Source organism: Tachypleus tridentatus, chromosome 7 (assembly GCF_004210375.1).
Source record: "Tachypleus tridentatus isolate NWPU-2018 chromosome 7, ASM421037v1, whole genome shotgun sequence".
Lineage (NCBI taxonomy): Eukaryota > Metazoa > Arthropoda > Merostomata > Xiphosura > Limulidae > Tachypleus > Tachypleus tridentatus.
The window spans coordinates 153357263-153376782 of record NC_134831.1 but is presented as its reverse complement, the minus strand read 5'-3'; the positions used below and the strand labels follow the sequence as shown (position 1 = coordinate 153376782).

General features: G+C 30.2%; 1 protein-coding gene and 1 long non-coding RNA gene across 14 annotated transcripts in view; one reads left to right on the top strand and one right to left on the bottom strand.

The window, feature by feature from the left end:
* The window catches only part of LOC143256934 (uncharacterized), a 496333-nt gene that overhangs the window by 137917 nt on the left and 338896 nt on the right, over nt 1-19520 (top strand). The gene's annotated exons all lie outside the window — the stretch shown is intronic.
* The window catches only part of LOC143256929 (chromodomain-helicase-DNA-binding protein 7-like), a 183856-nt gene that overhangs the window by 50488 nt on the left and 113848 nt on the right, over nt 1-19520 (bottom strand). The window contains 5 exon segments of the mRNA XM_076514817.1: nt 697-770; nt 6155-6267; nt 9174-9340; nt 10328-10427; nt 14933-15033. Coding sequence (XP_076370932.1) covers nt 697-770; nt 6155-6267; nt 9174-9340; nt 10328-10427; nt 14933-15033 — 555 coding nt within the window.

Genomic DNA, 19520 nt, shown 5'->3' with positions numbered 1-19520 from the left:
GATGATTACCATGCAATACATAAATATCAATATTTAAAGATTTTAATAATATTTAATTAAAATAATTAAATAGCATATATTAAAATTTAAGTTACAAACTACAATTTGATTTGAAATTTATGGAAATCATTCATAAAATAGTAGTTTAATCATATGCTGAATATAATTCTACAAAATGTGATGACATACTCTCTGATTTTTACCCATATGGAAGGAGTTAATCTGAGGTCCTATCTAGATGTTTGTCCTGATATATATTGATAAATGATTTAAATAAAAAAAAAGTTGGGGTTTTCAACTCAAAAATTAAACAGTATGTAATGAGAAAACATTTGTCATAAGGCAGAAATTGTATAACAGCATAGCTAGTAATAATGAGATATCAAAAACAAAACCATTAATTTTACTAATTTTACTTTACAATACTAAATTTATTAATTATTAACTTACCACAGATTACATCTGATTTTTGTTAATATTGTCAGTTTTTAATTTTTTTGTAGTGACAATATTTTCGGGTTCATGACCTCCATACAAATATTTGTTTCTATTTTTTCTTTTTTTCTTGATACTTCACAAAACACATATTATGTAATATAATAAATACTACAAGTTACCATTTAGTTTCTGATTGTCTGGAATTGCTAAAAATACAAAAGCCAAAATAATTAAAAATTCTGGTGTTCCTTAAGTTACCTTTGCTGAATTTCCATTTTCTTCACTTCTGTTTCCTTAATAACTTCTTCAAATTTCTCTTTTATTTCCATTTTCTGGAAAAAATTAAACAATAAAAGTGCTTTAAGTAATACAATTCACTGGTGCATGAATGTTTATAATTTAACTGGTCTTGACCCAAATATAAACAATTCTCCTTTTGGTACTTAAAAACAAAGAATGCATTATGCAATTCCCCAATTGCATAATTAAATTAAATATAATTTTTGCCATCCAGATAACAAACTGTACATAAAAAAAACAAATGTTTTAGTTACATTCATAAAGATTATTGAAAGAACTAACTTGCCATGCATGTCCAATTATTTTACAAATATACATTAGATAAAAGACATACAGTCAGACTAAAACACATACAATACATTAAAAAATTTCATAAAAAAATCAGCAAAATTATATTTTTCTTATTGACATACCAGTCAAATGAGTATTACTTTCAGTTAGCCTTTCCAAATTTTTGTAGAGAATAAAAATGATTACTTCAGAGTTACTAACTTTTATTGCATGATATGAAGTAGAATACTTGTAAATAATAGACATGAAATCAATAAACATAGTAAGTGTTAAGTTAAAATCACTGAAGGCTGCAAATCATGTGCCAATGAAGAATTAACTATACCACTCAAAGTAAAATAATCCTGCAACTACAAGCCAACATTTAAAATGAGTCCAGAGTTTTAATTTTTATTCATTTTTGTTGCAACACTTTTTCAAATTAGTTTCTTAAACATCTGCAAAAATAAAAACTTGCTAATAATACTTTATTTATACTTAAAAACTCTAGATGAGGAAATGACTGTTTGTTGTTCAGCTAGTCTGATGTAAACTACAAGCAAACATACATAGAATGAACTCATACTACTAGAGATAGAGAGCTGTCAAGCTTTAAGTGGTTAAAGATAAATACAATGTTCAAGATGTACTGAACCAATATTGATCAAAAAGACAAGACCATCTTCAACCCAAAAAACATGGTTGAGTGTCAAAACTGAACTAATATTACAGTTAGGCTTCCAAAACAGATTGGTGACTGTCCTAGTAACATTTGGGGAAAAACATCCAGAGATCTTGGTAGGATGGCACCAAACATTACTGTTTTCTCCAAGAATAGAGGAATTCACTCTAACACTCAGGAAGAAAAGCCTCTGTCCACTGCCTCAATGATTGTAAATTAGGTGTGGTCAGAACTTCCTAATTCCCAAAGTTAAATCTGGGAGGGGGGGTAATGTGTGTTGAAGAATAATCAAGGTCTCTGAAATTTTAAAAGCAAACTAACCCCAATTTATTTAATCCAAGAATCAGCAGGAACAAGCAAGATCCCATTATACTTCTTTCATGCTAGTCCACAAGGGGAGTCCAAAATAATAACAATAACACTACCCAGTAAGCTTCTAGGTGGTCTCATGGATCATTTCATTTCTAAAGAGCCTGTTGCAACATTTATAAAGTATACTGAATTAGTAGTTGCTATTGGAACTGTTTTTATAAAAGTACATTTACATGAGCAACTATCTCCACAGAGAGGGATCCTGTGAAAATAAGGTAAAGGGCCCTGAAAGGTAGCAAAGAAAATACTCATCATTTATATAATCTAGCAAAAGTGGTTAAGGTAGTCATAGGTGGTAGACAAAAACCCTTAAATAAAGATACTGCCAGATCATTTAAATAATGTGAGATAATAGTATTGTTGGAGATTCACATACCATTCTGCACAATGTTCTCCAGAAGGCAAATTAACTGAGTCACTAAGGCCAAAAATGTGACAAATGTGGCTCAAAGAAGATTACTCATCTTCAAATAGAGCTCAAAATAAAAGGTCATTGTTTAGCATATCTAACAGCATTAGTAAAGATAATAAAGCTTCAAAATCCTCAATGAACATGAAAATGATTGAAATTTATGATCAGACATAGAAGCAAGAAACAGTGGTCAGATTAATGAGAGAAAAAGATTCATCCCTTTCCCTCTCTAGCAGTGTCTTGGGTAAAAACTAGTATGAGGACACAGACAGAATAAGAAAACAGTCTTTGGACAAATAGTGCAAATCACTCCAACAAGCATTTTCTGTAGGTCAGCAGCAACAAAAATAAACCTTCATGTAAATGTAATAAACAGCATAAGAGAATAAGTTTAGAAACAAGTGTTGAGAAAAAGCATGTAATGCAACCTTAATATACTACTTAAGTGACCTGTATGATCGTTACGGACAAAGGACCCAAACCCATTTGAGGAATTTAGAGAGTTCTGGGGACTCAAATAATATTTTGCTGTGAGTATTGAATAGTACTTAACAAGTCTGCCTCATAAAGGGTGATTGTTAAAGATGCAAAATCCTGTGTGAAAAAGCCAGGTCAAAAAACGAGTTATGGTTAGCCTTTCTGATTGAAGTGATTTGAACCTCCTCTCATTATAATACTGCCAATATCTGTGTTACTTCAGTTTATAAATGTTCATCAATCAATCCAGAACCACAGACAGCATCAGTCATACAAGAAAAATGGAGAAACCCACAGGTAAGAAGGTAAAGAACAGAAGATTTCCAGACAGGTAAAAGAATGAGGATGACAGTATCTTAGAATGAAACAAAAAATGTAATGTAGACAATGGAAGGCATCCCACATGATGCTAAATGTACAAGAGAAGCCTCCAAAAAAGGACCAATTGAGAAAAAGATATGACAATATGACCCTATTAACAAAGTATGGAAAACAAACAACAATGTCCCACCAAAGAAGTTAACAAGAGAAAATTGAAAGAATGGAAGATGACAAACTCCCCAACATAAAGAAGGTATCAGGAGAAAATCCCTGGAAAAAGGTGGAACACCTTAGAAAGGAAGTAGAAGGTAAATGTTACCTGGAGAAGAGTAGATATGGCTAAATAAAACTAAAAACTGGGTAGAAGAGAAAATGAAAATGATTAACAGAGGGGCAAAGGATATAAAACCAAGAATAAAATTTGACCGATGGTACGCTAGAGCAAAAATAATTAAAATTTGTATATGGCAAGGTTTCCAAGTATCCAATCTCAAAAAGAGACAAAAAATCATAAAGATATAATATTTCAAGAAGGAAATATACTGTGAAATCTGCCTAAACCAACAACAACAAAAAGAGACAGGTCAAGTATGTCGCACATTTACTGTTGAAGGATTGTCACATTTTACATGCGAGACACACTGGAATCAGTCAATTACACATGTAGGAGATTCAAGGCTTTTATTGATAAGGAGAGAACAATGTTTCAACCTTCCTCGGTCATCTTCAGGTTAACAAAGAGAGTTTGCAAGTGACCATTGCCAGACATGTGTCTCATCCGTTAAACATGATTTGTTTCCATAAAATACGATATCCATCATTCATTATACAAAATGTATCATATGCTCGGAGCTTTTTATATGCCAGAACAATGGTAATAACAAATACAATGGAAGAGCTGTATGTATTTTAGCAAGTAAAATTATGACTACTACATTTACATAATGTCAAGTTCATTTTTAGGATAGAGTTATAAACAAACATCATCTGTTTACATACACCTTCATTTAAGAGCATTTAACTGTTCAGGAGAAGTTGAAATTACAATTCAGATGACTTATAAGTAAAACTGTAATACTAATTAGTGGTACTACAAGTTGTGCAGCAGGCCTTTATTTTTAATAGTTATAAAAGAATGTTTTCTGAAAAATACAGAAACTCTAATAGATTTCACAATACTCTTACTTACAGTTCATTAAAATTAATAGTGTTTTTGAAGTACATTCGATTTGATCCATTTAGTTGTGCATTTCTCCAATTTTTTAAAATTGAAAAAAAACTAATTTTTAGTGTACAATATTTACTGATCTATATTTATTCATCTATATAATTTGACATACAGTATTTACTGATCTATATTTTGTCTATAATTAAGGCAATCAAGATATTTAGGACTGAAAAATAACTTGTTATTGTTCAAAGACTACTCTTCAAAAATTGAACATGTAACCTTAGTCTTCCAGTAGAAATTTTTTTATTTTCTAAATTCAAAATATAGTAAAGCTAATGAGATTCCCAAAATTAAAAGCGTGTTCATGTTTTTGTCTGTGGAAACACAATATGCCCCCAACCCCATTCTTTTTTTCTAAAATTATGTTTTTGAAAACAGGAACCATTTTATAAAATTTAAATGCTTCTACTTACAATAAACTGAAATATATAGAGTAAATACTCCAACGCTGAGAATTTTTTTATGAAACACAAACCTGCAAATAGTGAATGCAGGGCTATGTCAACTTAGGAACATTATACATAAACATACGTGAAATAGGAATATTATAAATGTACCATAAAAACGTATTTTTCAAGAAATTCTTGAGTCATAAAATAACCTAACATTTGATTTAAAAAGAAATTTTTAACTTGACAACCATTTATCATTTCAAAAGGTGAAATCAATTTCAAGGAAATAAAGCTAAAGGTGAAATGGAACATAAGCATTATTTTAGATTATAGCATAAATATAAATTTGCCTGCTCAAGCAACTTTTAATTTGGTTACAGTTTAAACCAATACAGTGTATTTCAAAGGCATTGTTTGACATTTCATCATTTTAATCTAATATACAAAATAATTTATTATTATCACAACTAAGATAAGGTTAATAAAATTGTTACAAAACAAGTTTGTTGACAGTATGAATATTCTGAATGAACTAGTTTCAAATTTCTAAGACTTCAACTGATTAATTGAAGTATTTTTGATGAACACCAAATCACTTTATGAAATAAAAATGTAAAAATTGAGCTATTCATAGCATGCAACACATAAGCTTAAAAATAAGTGAAACCAAAAGGCAAAGAAAATGTTGATTTTAGAAAATAAAGGAATATTTAAGCTTCAAACTGTGGTATGTAAAAACAATTAGCCATACCAATATGCAAACAAGAAGAATATAGCTGTATGCTGCTTGTTTGTTCAGGCCAATATAGAGAAAAGATTTTAAAAACAAAGAAGAATTCCCTCACCACTGGTTCATCCTGGATGACAGCAGGACAAAATAAATGTCAGTTTCTTAATAGGTCAAACACAGAATGCTTTTGATGTGTTCTATTATTACACTTGTTTTTATATCTATCACATATCTAGATAAAAAAGGCCTATGCTTCTCAGTTCTACAAACAAATGACTTTTTTCATTTCCATAAATCTACGAATTATTTGCTACTAATGTTTTCAAGATATATTTCTTTATAAATATCCAAAATATGTATAAAGAAAACATTTGACATTACCTATTTTTTTATAATGAGGAGAAAGATTAAGGAAAGTTACATAACTTTAATTTTAGAAAGAAAGTTTGTACTAGAAATTTTCATAAATACTAGCAAATAAAATTTATAAAAAATGCTTTCATTCTTGTACATACAAAGTCAGACTTACTCTTGCTCTTTGTGCTAGTCGTAATTCTTCTTTTTTTTGTGTTTTCTGATAATCAGCAATAATCTTCCACAGTCTTGTGTTTAAATCCAAAACTGAATGGAATATTACTTTGCCTACAAATCAACAATAACAAAATACTATAGTTTAATTCCTACTAATAATATAATGCTCTCCTTTAAAAACATATATGAAGCCTTCACTGAGTTATAACTTTGAAGTCTGCTAATCAAGGATTTTATATTTTAAGTGAAGACCTGTTAATAATTTTATAATAATCTTTAGTGTTCAACTGATAATTATAACAACTATCTACCATCCATAATATTAAGATGGATGCTCAGATTTTTTTTCTTTATGCTACAGCTTCACAATAGGCATCTGTTCTCAGTTTACAGCAGGGAATAAAGTCCCAGTAGTTAGCATTGTAGGTCCTTAAACTTGGTGCTGACTTACTGGAGGACAAGAAGACGAGATGAAAATTATCACAAAAGTGCAAAAACATTTTTAAATATGTGACAGAACAATTATAAAAACAAAATCAACTGGACAAAAAGAGGATTTTCTTTCATTATAAAACTATTAAACACAATAAATTTGGATAACACATAAACTTAAAAATTCAAGTTCTAACAAAGTGTATAGATAACAACTGTTTATGTAATAATAAATTACTCTGAACTAAGAATTTCTGCAGTTCAGCAACATTTACCAGTAAGGTTCAAAAACCTTTTAATTTATAAAAAAAACAATCTCAGGAGTTAGAAAAAAACATGTGTATCATTATTTTAACGTAATTCAACTTTTAAAAATAGCTACTATGTAAGACAAAGAATATGTTATACTATAGAAATTAAACAACAAACAACTTAAAAACAATATAACTTATATGAAAAGAAATACAGTTGCATATGTTTTTTCTTATAGCAAAGCCATACCAGACTTTATAAATCCATAGATTTACCTCTGACCCAATACAATACAGCTGTGTAAACGTTACTAAATATCGAAACACATCTAGAGATGTATTCATAAACTAGACAAATTTTTCTCACACATACAATATTTCATATCAGACAGAAACAGTGAAAAAATACCTTTAGCATACTTATTTATACAATTAACAGATACATTTTAAAGCCATTACTGTTTGTTTTTCAAGTTTTTCTTTGTTTAGCTAGTTTCATTTTAAATATTATAATGTTTTCTTATTCAGTAACTACAATATCTTTATAGGGAGTTTGTAACCTACTAAATTAAAAATTCAAATCAGTAATCATGAGACAATCATAATAGACAGTTGAACACTTAAAATAAAAAACAATTAGTGAATACTGTAAAAAACCAAAATGTGTACCTTAGAAAATTATGTACCTGTATGATCATCAAATATTTGAACAAGGTGCTATCCATAGAAAAGAATACATCTCCTAAGCATGTATTATTTTCTATGGATAGCACCTTAAAATTATGTACTTGTATGCTCATCAAATATTTGTACAAGGTGCTACCCATAGAAAATAACACATCTACTAAGTGTCTCCCTGATGACTGAATTAAGCTTATATGGATAACCTACTTGTATCAGAAGAAAATTATGTAACTCTTGTAAAATCTCTTTCAAATTTAAACTAGCAAATGAAATTGTTTGAATTATGTCAAGAACATTTCTAAAAGTATGTAGTTTTGAAAAAGTAAAATATTTGATTTTTAATTTTTTCTGCTATTTAATAGAAAATTAATTTAATGTAGTTATTTGCACTTGTTTTCTGAATGGTTCATATGCATAGTTATTTCAATATGAGGTACAAAACACGGTTTTATATCTTACATATTTAACATTTCATTTACATAATCTCCAGAAAATCATAAATGAATATCAAAAGGTTTTTAAGGTCCATCTTTATATTTTATTTTCCATTTTCTCCACTATATTACTAACTCTAGCTACTATCATAAACATATAATGTAATTTTTTAAATTAAAAACTCAAATATGATTTTTAAAACACAAATAATACATAATTAACTAAAATATAAAGAAGATGACCTAAAAGAAATTTGACATTCTCTCTAAGTACGGTCTATTCAGGTAACAAACCACCATAAGTGCTATAGTTGATCAAACAGACAGAAACACAAATGGAAATTAATCTATTTCATTCCAGAAACTATTGCTAATTTCAAATTAATCATTGATGGAGTATAATTTAAACTGACCTCCTTCTGATGGTTGTACATACTGGGTCAATTAGTACATCTATGCTATAGATCTCAAGACAAAGTAATGAGGGTGGGTGTGGCACCTGGCAAGTTTGGAAAATTTATTTTTCTTTTCCCAGTAAATAGAAGAGTGAGACTTTGTACCTTATGTGTCAAAAGGACATGTAAACGTACACTGCCATTTACACATTTGATATGTATTGCAAGCTTACATGTTTACACTCAGCTTCTACTGAAGTGGAGATATTTCAAAGTGTGTGGATAATGTGACAATTTCACTGCAGTTTAAGTGTTTTTATTTGTTTCTTTTGATATAATTAACACGTAGATAAGATAAAAATTCAAATTATGGCATACACAGAAATGTTAATTTCATTGACATACTTGGATAGTAAAGTTGTTTAATTACATTTTAAATACAACTCATTAACGAGCATATAAATTAATTTAAAAACGATGTTGTTTCCTTGAAATTAATTGAATAGTTAAACTTATTGAAACAGATACAAAATATTCTGGTAATAAAAACAATCAAATAAGTTCTGTCTTTTTGATTTACTGAAATGAGCAAAAGAGGTCATGTCATACTTCTACAACATGCATAGTAGCTTCACAGCACATATAATATATAACATGCTTTGTTTTTCACAATAAAGTTTTCCTAAACACATATTCTGAAAATAAAGAAACTGCTAAGAGGAGAAAAAGAATTAATTTGTCAAATGACATTCATCAAGATCCAAGTATACAATATTTCTGAAGCCCACAAATCCAATTATAACTTTCTGAGTTCTATATACCTGGTTCATTAACTGATATGCTTGTGGCTTCACTATTCTCAGGTACAGGAATGATCTTTGGAGTTTGAACTTCTGAAGTGGTAGTAGATAAGTTATCATCATCATCTAAATAATCCTTCTCACTTCTATCTTCCTGTGTCACCTTCTCAATGATTCCCTCATCATTACTACAGAAAAATAAAGTACAAAAAAATGTCCATACTTCTTCACACTATCCTAAGGTCTTCCCCAACCATTATGTAATGACCAAAAAGTTTGTTCTACATGTTTTTAATCATTAGTGTCACAAATACATCAAAGTGTTATTAAATAGCATAAATTATATGGTTAACTTATGAGATTTTACTAAATGAGTTTTAAAAATGCAACTTTTGAAAACAAAATTCCATTACTTAATCAAAACTACATAATCAAACTGTCCAAAGTATTGGTAAAAGATGCTTTACATTATTCCTAAGCAATCAATCTTTTTTTATTTTATATGTATCCAAAGATATTTTTTGGAAACAATTTCTTTGTGTGTGTGTGTGTGTGGTGGTGGTTAACAAGCAAAGCTGAAAATCAGATTAAGATTTAAAAGGTTATCTTCTTCAACTTTGTCTGTAGTAAACTAATAAGGTAACAGAACAATTTAAACAGGATTTGTTTCATGACATACTAGTAAAAAATGTCCATAAAAAGGAGTTTAAATTTAGTTCAAATGAATTCTCCTAGATGGTGCAGAACTTATGATCACAAGATTTTGCTTGGCTATTTTACATATAGTTACACAATGGTTTATCTGAGTTTGTCTAATGCCACTAAATAATAAAGAATGTTGTACATGCACAATAATAAACAAAGCCTTTCACCTTTAGTTGAACCTTTTGTACATTAAATGTTACACATGTATAAATACTGGTTAAATAGTTTCAGGGAAATTTGTGTGAACTAAGTTTTGATAGTTTTCTGTGTTTTCACATACACATGTACAAATCCTTAATGACAATTATGTTTTTCTTTATATATTGATTATTTTTCAACCATGTCTCATACAAAAAAACTGTGTTATTGTAATACAAAATTTTAAAAGATATTATTTGGTATAAGCAGAAATCACATACTTTCAATATGATTCTCTCAATATATTATGTTGCCTTAGCTATTTAGCTTACATAGTCATTTCTGTAAGTAATGCAGCTTCATCTGGAGGACCACATTTTCCTAAGAAACACAGTGCTGGATCCTGTCTCATAACACTGTATCGTTCATAACCTGAAACATAGATACCAAAGTTAATAAACCCTGTAGTTATGAAATTACTTCATATCAATCTCTGAAACATTTAAAAACCAGTTTCACTGCATCTTTTCTATTAACTCTCTTCCTAAGTAGTCATTCAGACCTCATAACAATTTTGTCCTCATTACAGTTTCCACATATAACTTAATACACTTTGTGCATCTTCACAAAATCTTGCAGACTTTTAGTAAACATTACAGGTCTTTTGTGCACACAATAAAATAATTTTTTTGTGAAATACTTTCACAGAAGACCTGTCAGTAAATATATACAGTATTTCTACATACTAGTCCAAGTACAAACTGATTTTCATGTTAACATTAAAAATACTTTCTCATCTCAAAAATCTTGAATTTTATTTACATAATCTTAAACTTCCTAAAAATAATTCAATTGTTTTTCATTGAAAACTATATTTTATCTATCATTTTCTCTACCTTAACTTTATACAAGATTGGTCAATTTGACTGATATCATTCATAACCATTAAAAAAGTCAAAATAAATCTAAATTACCCCTTTTTTCTTTCTAGAATGATTTCAAATTCTAATATGAAACTATGTATATTTATTTTAAATTCCTTTATATTTGCCTTTTTACAAAGGAATTGTCATAAATATACACAGTATTTCTATATACTAGTCCAAGTGCAAGTTGATCCTCACATTAAGATTAAAAATACTTTCTCATCCAAATAAATCAAGACTTTTACTTGTGTATAGTCTCTAAAACTTCCTAAATAAATATCATAAGTGTTACCAGTGAAAATTTATACTTTATGTTATTTTCTTTACCCTAACATTATACAAGATTGATCAATGCAACTGACTTTGTAACCACCTAAAAAAATTGAACTATCTATTTTTACCTTTCTAGGATGACTTCAAATTGTACTATGAGACTACATAACAGTATACATCTATTTATGCTGATATTTTCTTGTTTCATAACTCTTTGAACCTTGTCTAACTACTACAAGTTGTAGTAAAAGTTGTAAATCACTTGTCAAACATGGAGCGCATTTTATGCTATTAAATTACATTATACATGAGTTATTCCATAGCTGTTTGCAAGTGTACCCCGTGAAAAAATTTATTAAATTATCATTAATTATTTCATCAAATCTAACCTTGACTAACAAAAATTTCCTGTTTTTATATTTTAGTTACTTCATTAATAAAAGTAAAAAATACACATGAAAAACAAAAACAAAATTGGTTACCTGAGTCTTCTTTTTTATTTGCAGTCAACTGTCAATGACACTTAACCCTACTTTTTCATACTAATGGAAGTACTGTACCAAACAAGTTTTTCTTTAATCAAATAATTCAAAAAAGAACAAAAAATAATAATGTCCAAAAAGCAGAGAATGTCTGATTAATTATTACAGTTTTTCTAACTATACAAGAACTGTTAAAACTTCATCTAAGCTCATCAATTACTTTCCTGTGAGAATCAAGCTTGAACTGAAAGTAACATTGACAATTATCTTTACAGAAAACTATACAATGCAACATGTCATTTGGTAGAGGAAATCCTTAGCTTTCTATTGGTTATAAATAATATAGTATTGAATGTCAGAAACAATTATTGGCATTTTTTAAGAGAGGATGTAACAGACAGGTATGGATTGAAGGCTATGAAAATTATGCTTTGCCTGAGTGATGATGATACAATAATGAGTAATTTACATTACATTTCATACCTCTCGCAGGGGTTGTGTGCTATTATTAAAATATGGAAGCTACATTTATTGATATACCATAATAACAAAAGTAAAAGTAGTTTAAATAAACCTTGAATATAACTTATTACAATCTTATGATGCACATCAAAAGATGTCCACAGAGTGAAAGTTAAGGATGAATTAGGTAATTTGAAATTTATTTAAGATACTCATTAACAAAAAAGCTTTATTCTCTCAGACTTTACAATTGAAAAAATCCACTAAACTAAGTGTATTAATAAACATGTAAGGACTGGGATTTAATTTTGCATCAAATAACAAAGATAATTATTTCAACTAATGCTAGAACAAAGTTTAAGAGTTTAAATGAGAAACAGTTCTTTGGAATAATAAACTCCACAAAATTTAGATGCTTAAACAACTAGTAAATTTTTACACCTCCTACCTTTGATTGTTTTCATCTTTAAAATATTCCACCACTCTTTTTAGATCTAGTCTTTTAGAGGTTTTATGATGAACCAACATCAGTTTTTTGTGGAATTCAATAAAAACTTTTCAAAATGACCAAAAATACATTTATTTTCCTAACTTTCTTTGTTGAATTTCACACAGAGATACTTGAGGGCTATTAGTGTTAGCCTTCCCTAATTTTGAAGTGACAGACTACACAACCACCAATTGTCAAGCTACACTTTAATAATAAATAGTGGGATTAACCATTATATTATAATAGGCTTACAGATTTTGGGTGTCAGGTCACTGTTGTGACTACTTATCATGGTGCCTTGTATTTTTTCCTATTTTATTCACATGTAGGTCTGTGCTAAATAAAACTTCAATCTTGAACAGTTCTGGATCCCTGAGAGCCTGGAACTATTTTCACATTCTTTGAGTTCTAAATTATGCTTTGTTTCTAGAACTTTATGATGTATTCAGCATGTCTTCATATATTTTCAAGAAGGAAGTGCTGTGGTTACACAAGAGGTTACTAATTTCACACTATTTTGTTTTTCTTCTTTCTTTCAATTCAACCAACCAATCCATGTGTTTAGACTCAGATGGGATCAAAACTAATTGGTTCAGGCAATACTAACAAGTAGTTATTGATATCTTGTGATTGTTAACATGCATTCATTACTATGAAAATAAATAACTATACACTAGTCCCTTATTTATCCATACTAATCTAAGGAAAGCAAAAAATCATGATTAATAAAGACAGCAAATAACTGAGGCACTAGTGTTTCTCACTAGCTAGCCCACTGTTTAATATAAAGAAAAAATCTTTAATACATTTAATTTTTTTTTTTAAATTATAATCATTTTACTATTGTTTAATCACATTATCATGAAAAATTATAAAGTTTCATGATCATAATCACAAAAGCCAAGTATTGGTTAGTCACACACAATTTTTGTGAATTTTGTGATTTACCAAAGTCCAATTCCACTTTTCCTTCTATAATACTTCTTTTGATTACCATTTCCTGTGTTAGTGGAATATCCAACATAGGTTTAAATATCACCTAAATTTTGGTACATTTTCTGCTATAGACTCAGATATGCATCAGTGCCCTATCAACACCTGTGAAAAATATGTAAAAAATTAGCATAAATTTATGCCTGGGAATTATTACAAAATGTATTTGTTAAAACAGACTGAAGATACCAATTATATGTAAGGAAGATGACAATTCATAGCTGGATGACATCCCACCATAACATGAACATGCATCTGTTGTTAATGGACTCTGGTGTGCAGCATAAAACAGCAGACAACAATTGAAGTTGAGTAAAATCTTTAAGAAATCATAATGTTTAAGTTTTTCTAAACAATATTTTTAATGATTAATCAAACAAAACTAACCAGGCTACACATATTTTTTCCTGTCTTAACAGCTAAAAATAAAAGAAGCAAGGCTAGACTTGAACCAGTTGATTTCCACTTTGAATGCACACCAAATCCTACATGCAAAACCCCAGATATTATGCAACAATCAAAATTAATTTCTGAGTGACAATTTCTTCAAAACAGGTAAGTTATTGTCTAAAATTGTAATAGCAAAATCATTTTGAGAAAATTTAGAGGAAAAAAAAAACATCAACAAGAGGATCACAGACAACAGATGTGTGGATAATAAAAGCACTAGTGAAGCCACCATTTCCCAGTACAAACAGCAGTGAAGTTAGGTTAGGCACCTCGAGTTTCTGAGCTAACTCCTTGATCTGAAAATATTTGTTGTGGCCTACATCGTAATATCACCATAACTGAAGGGGCAAACATGTTTGGTATGGGTTACAATGCCAAAAACTGCAGATTTCAAGTTAACTGTCCTAAGCATCAGGCCTTGGCAGACCTCTAATTCAAACCAAAAATGTTTTTGGTATTATTCAAAACTACAGACTTAACTTGAATGCAAAATATTTGTTTTTAACCAGTTCCTTCTCAACAAGCATGTTAGGTATTAACACAAAATAAGTTTTACGAAATATGACGTTTAACCACTGCAAGTACCTTTAAATATGTTAACGTTTCTCACATTTTTATATTTCATTTTACTTCTAATAATTTTCAACTACATTAAACATATATGTAACAATTACAAATTTAAATAATTTGCTATATATACAAAATTAAAAAAAAATACTTTAAAGGCAGTAAAGAGTTATATACTTAAAGAATCAAATCATTGATCAGTATCAATGTGAAAAAAAGCTTATGCTCCTTGCTTCATTGCATCATACTAAATACATAAAACAAACAGATTATCTAACACACAAACAGAATTACCATGCTTATAGACACCAATAAGCAAGGATCTATCTGCTTCCTTGTCCCACCAGGAGGCAGGGAATTTTCCATCAGAAATTGTTGTTGGGATGGGAATATCACTGGTAGAAAAACAAAAATTGAAACTTTTCTTCTTTAAATTCAACAAAAACTTTACTCTTTAACACTTTCAAAGTACCAACATGTTTGAAAATTTTATTCTATGATAGTAAATTACAATTTCCAATTGTTCACATTTTTAGGATTAAAATGAGCTTGAAATAAGTACCTACTTCTGAAATGCTGATAGCTGTTCCTTGTTGAATTGCTCTTGCAATGTCAACAACCATGTGTGTCAACTTATCCAGAATTCTCAATGGTTCTACCATCCATGTAACTTACTGTACGTATCTGTTTGAGAAATTACAAAAGCTCCACTCTCTTACTATAGTTCACAGTTATTAGTTGTAGTTGTGATGAAACACACAAATAAACTGGTTGCGAGGAGGTGGGTGTTAATTTATTTTAAAAGAAAGTAACCATTTTAAATCCATTGCAATCCTTAAAATGTAAAATTCAAATTAGATAAGACTTAAATCTGAAATACTGATAGACAGAATACTGGCATTGTGATGGAACTGGGTAGTGGAGAAAGTATCATATAAGGTACAAACCTAGAAAATACTATAGGTGTGATAAAATACAATCTGAGCATAACCCAAAACTAGAAATATTTGATGAAATGTATTTAAGGAAGAAAGAGTAGAGCGGACCAGCCTTATGTAAATGCTGGATCAAAGGGTATTAAGAATGGAGGTATTTTACTCAAGATAATACCTCATCAACCTTAATCTGTTTGGTTCATACAAAAAGATTGATAGGACAGTAATGTCTTAACATAAGTAGCCAGTAGTGGGGCAGAAGGAAGTAATGCTCAAGGAGAGCCAAATAAAAACCTAAGATTTCTTGAAGATGTAACTCAGTAACTCTAGGACAGTGCAATGGGAACAGTAAAAAAAAAAAGAAAATATGGGCTTCTTTTACAAGATGCAGCAATAAGATATCTACTGAAAACATTCATTCCACCTCAGCTCAGATTCCTCTAATGCTATTCATGGCATCTCTGTCCACTTCCAAGGGGCATCACTTTCTTACAAAGCACTAACACAGAGAGCGAAACTGTAATTCATGTAACTTACAGGTATAGGTAGCATACAAGAGTTCAAACAGAACAATTTCACATAAATGCAAAATCTACTGGGTGAAAGAGAGGCCACAAATTAATCACATACAAAATAAAAAAGTAGTAATTTGTAAAGGTCCAAGCAGTTAAAAACTGTATAATCATAAAAGCTGACAAGACAGGAGGCTAGATTTTTGTTTTGTTTTTTATTGTTCAACCAAATTAATCTCAAATCCATAAATACATGTAAGTGTTAACAGAGGTGTTCTGGAACATTAAAATACCTGGGTTGCTGTATACGAGGTGTGTTCAAAAAATACACGGACTGACGTCATAAAACAAAATGTACTTTATTTAGAAGTTACAGGTCTGGGACCCCTTCAAAGTACTCTCCTCCCCAACGCACACACTTATCCCAACGGTGTTTCCACTCGTTGAAACAGTCCTGGTACGCTTCTTTTGTAATGTCCTCCAGCTCCTTTGTCGCATTTGCCTTAATCTCGGGAATCGTCTCAAATCTTCTTCCTTTCAAGGGTCTTTTGAGTTTGGGGAACAAGAAAAAATCGCAAGGAGCAAGGTCAGGTGAGTAGGGGGGGTGGGGAAGAACAGTGATCGAGTATTTGGCCAAAAACTCACGAGTTCTGAGGGCTGAATTTTGCAGCAATGTGGTGCATCTTCAATTTTTCACTCAAAATCTCGTAACAAGATCCAACTGATATCCCACACTCTTCAGCAAGCTCCCTGACAGTCAGATGTCGATTTGCCCGCACCAGGGTGTTGATTTTGTCGATGTGTGGGTCGTCAGTTGACGTGGAAGGACGTCCAGGACGCTCATCATCTTCAATGGACTGTCGACCATCCTTAAAACGTTCATGCCACTTGAAACATGCCGTACGCTTCATAGCAACATCACCGTAAGCCGTGTTAAGCATAGCAAAAGTTTCAGTTGCAGATCTTCCAAGTTTAACATAAAATTTCACAGCAAGTCATTGCTCCTTCAGGTCATTCATTCTGAAATCCAAACCAAAAAATCGCACTTCACTTAAAACTGCGTAGCTAATACACAAATGAAGATACCTGTGCGAAATGGCGTCGTAATCAGCCTAGCACCAGCCAAGCGAATTCCCCTGGAACCAACTGGAGCCACACAATTCAAACAGTCCGTGTATTTTTTGAACAGCCCTCGTAGATCAAAGATGTGGGCTCAAGTAACATTACGCAGATAATAGAGAAAACTCATCTGCTATGAATTCCATATGATTTGGAGAATAACCATTGGTTACAAACAGAATCCTGAAGCACAAGAGAGACAGCAATATGATGTAAATAGAATTTTAGAAACCTATTTTAATTCATCCACATGCCAGCCTTAGGATATCCTCTGATGGGTACCTAGACCAAGAAGCCAAATATACTGGTAAATGGAAAATATGAAAAGATATAACTCAAAATTCACATTTTGGAAAAGACAAGGTGGATCAACTATATAAGTTAATTTGTTAGCACAGACGTTACACAATCCTTGGTATTACAATCACTGTACAATAAAAATAACATTTCAGAGCTCCTCTGAAATATTCTCTTTATGCAATAGAGCAATAAATGGACATGATTAGATATAGAAAGCATTTTTATACATAAATATCTAGCTAAGTCATGGTAGGTAATATAATTAGTGAAAATTAGTGTTTACCTTCTATTCAGGCCAAGTCCTTGGTAAAGCATTTTCTATCAAATGTAATTACAGTGTTTTCATAGATATAGAAAGAGAGAGAAAAGAATAAAACTTATTGTGATGGAAGGGGGGGGGGTAATTTCATATCTACAAACTTCAGAAATCCTAGGAACCACAAACACACAAGTAAAAACCTAAAGAAGTGGAATGAATGATTTAGTTTGCCCTTTTTCTGGAGGAGATTTGAGGTTTGTAAACCAGAATTTGTGATTAACTGGACCACAAGGAAAAGACAATAAGATAAAACTGAAGGATATGTAAAACCAAAAAAATTAAAAATCCAAGGGTCCCACAGCTGAATCAACAATATAAAGTAGTCCCTTTTCACCTTAACAAATGGCAGTTTTGTCATCAATTGAAGAAAGCCATTGAGTGTGTTGAAAGATCCACCTTATCTACATCTATCCTTGGTTGTGAGGTACAGTCAAAAGCAGTGAGTAAATGCCTGAGATAAGGCAGGAGAATAAACATTTATATGCTAATTGTCTCTAAAGAAATGAGTTCAAAAAATAAACCAAAGAGGAGTGGACAAATCACTTGTTATTCAGCAAGACAGGTTAAAGTGTAAAGGGAAAATAAGAGCTACAGGGTAAGAGATACTAAATCAGTAACAGCCACAGCTAAAGTCTGCCAAGTAAAAACGTAATCCTAACTATGCAAATAAAGAGAAAAAAGAAGTAGATGACAGCTTACAATAATTTTGAAGAAAATCTTAACCCTATCACAAAGAGCATCCTTTACTGAGTATATCAAGAGGTTTCAGTGACTCACATACCAAATTTAATTGAACTACCTTTTATGTATTTCCAATTAGTACAGCTAAATCATAAATTCATAGCTAATAATCCATATTTTAATGGTTTATAAGTTTTAAGTTCTTAATTTTATAAGGCAATAATAAATAAAATCCTGAATTTATCCTTATGTAAAATGTGTGACATTTTTTCTCTAGGCATCTCTTCTTTTCGAATTTATTCACCACCCCTCCATCATGTATGAAATTTTACATAAATTATTCACTTTTAAATCATTTTTTTGTTGGTGGTTACAAGGTTGGTCAAATTCACAAACCCTTTATATAACTAGTATGGAGAACATAACAGATAAAATATAAAGTTTTAAAAAAAAAAAACATTTGAATGTATTTAAGAGGTTTTAGAGATTATGCAAATGAAACTTGAGATTTTTGAGATAAAGAAAAAAATTTTAATCTTAACACGATAATCACTTCATATGTGGATTAGTATAAAAATAATCAATATATTTATGGACAAATCTTTTCTAAGTTTATTAAAAATACTTTACTAAAAAAATATTTTCTGTATGTGAAAGACTTATAATGTTTACTGAAAGTTTGCAAAATTTCATGAAAATATACATATTATACTAAAAGTTAATTGTATCAAAACTATAAAGACTTCAAATGAGTACAATGAGGTCATGTGTTTGGCCATATTGACTGAATCCATGTTGAGAGAGTTAAATACAAAGCATAACATACATAACATAAAATGATGATAAATTAATGTAGAAGGCTATGTGATATATCCCCCCCTCCAAAATTTATTGAAAAGATGTTCAAGAACTTTAGATGTAAAATGGGTAGAAGATGATCTACTAAGAAGTTACTTAAAGTTAGCCAATTTTTAAATGCATCAGTAATGGACTGAAAATAAGGAGAAAGTAGAAAA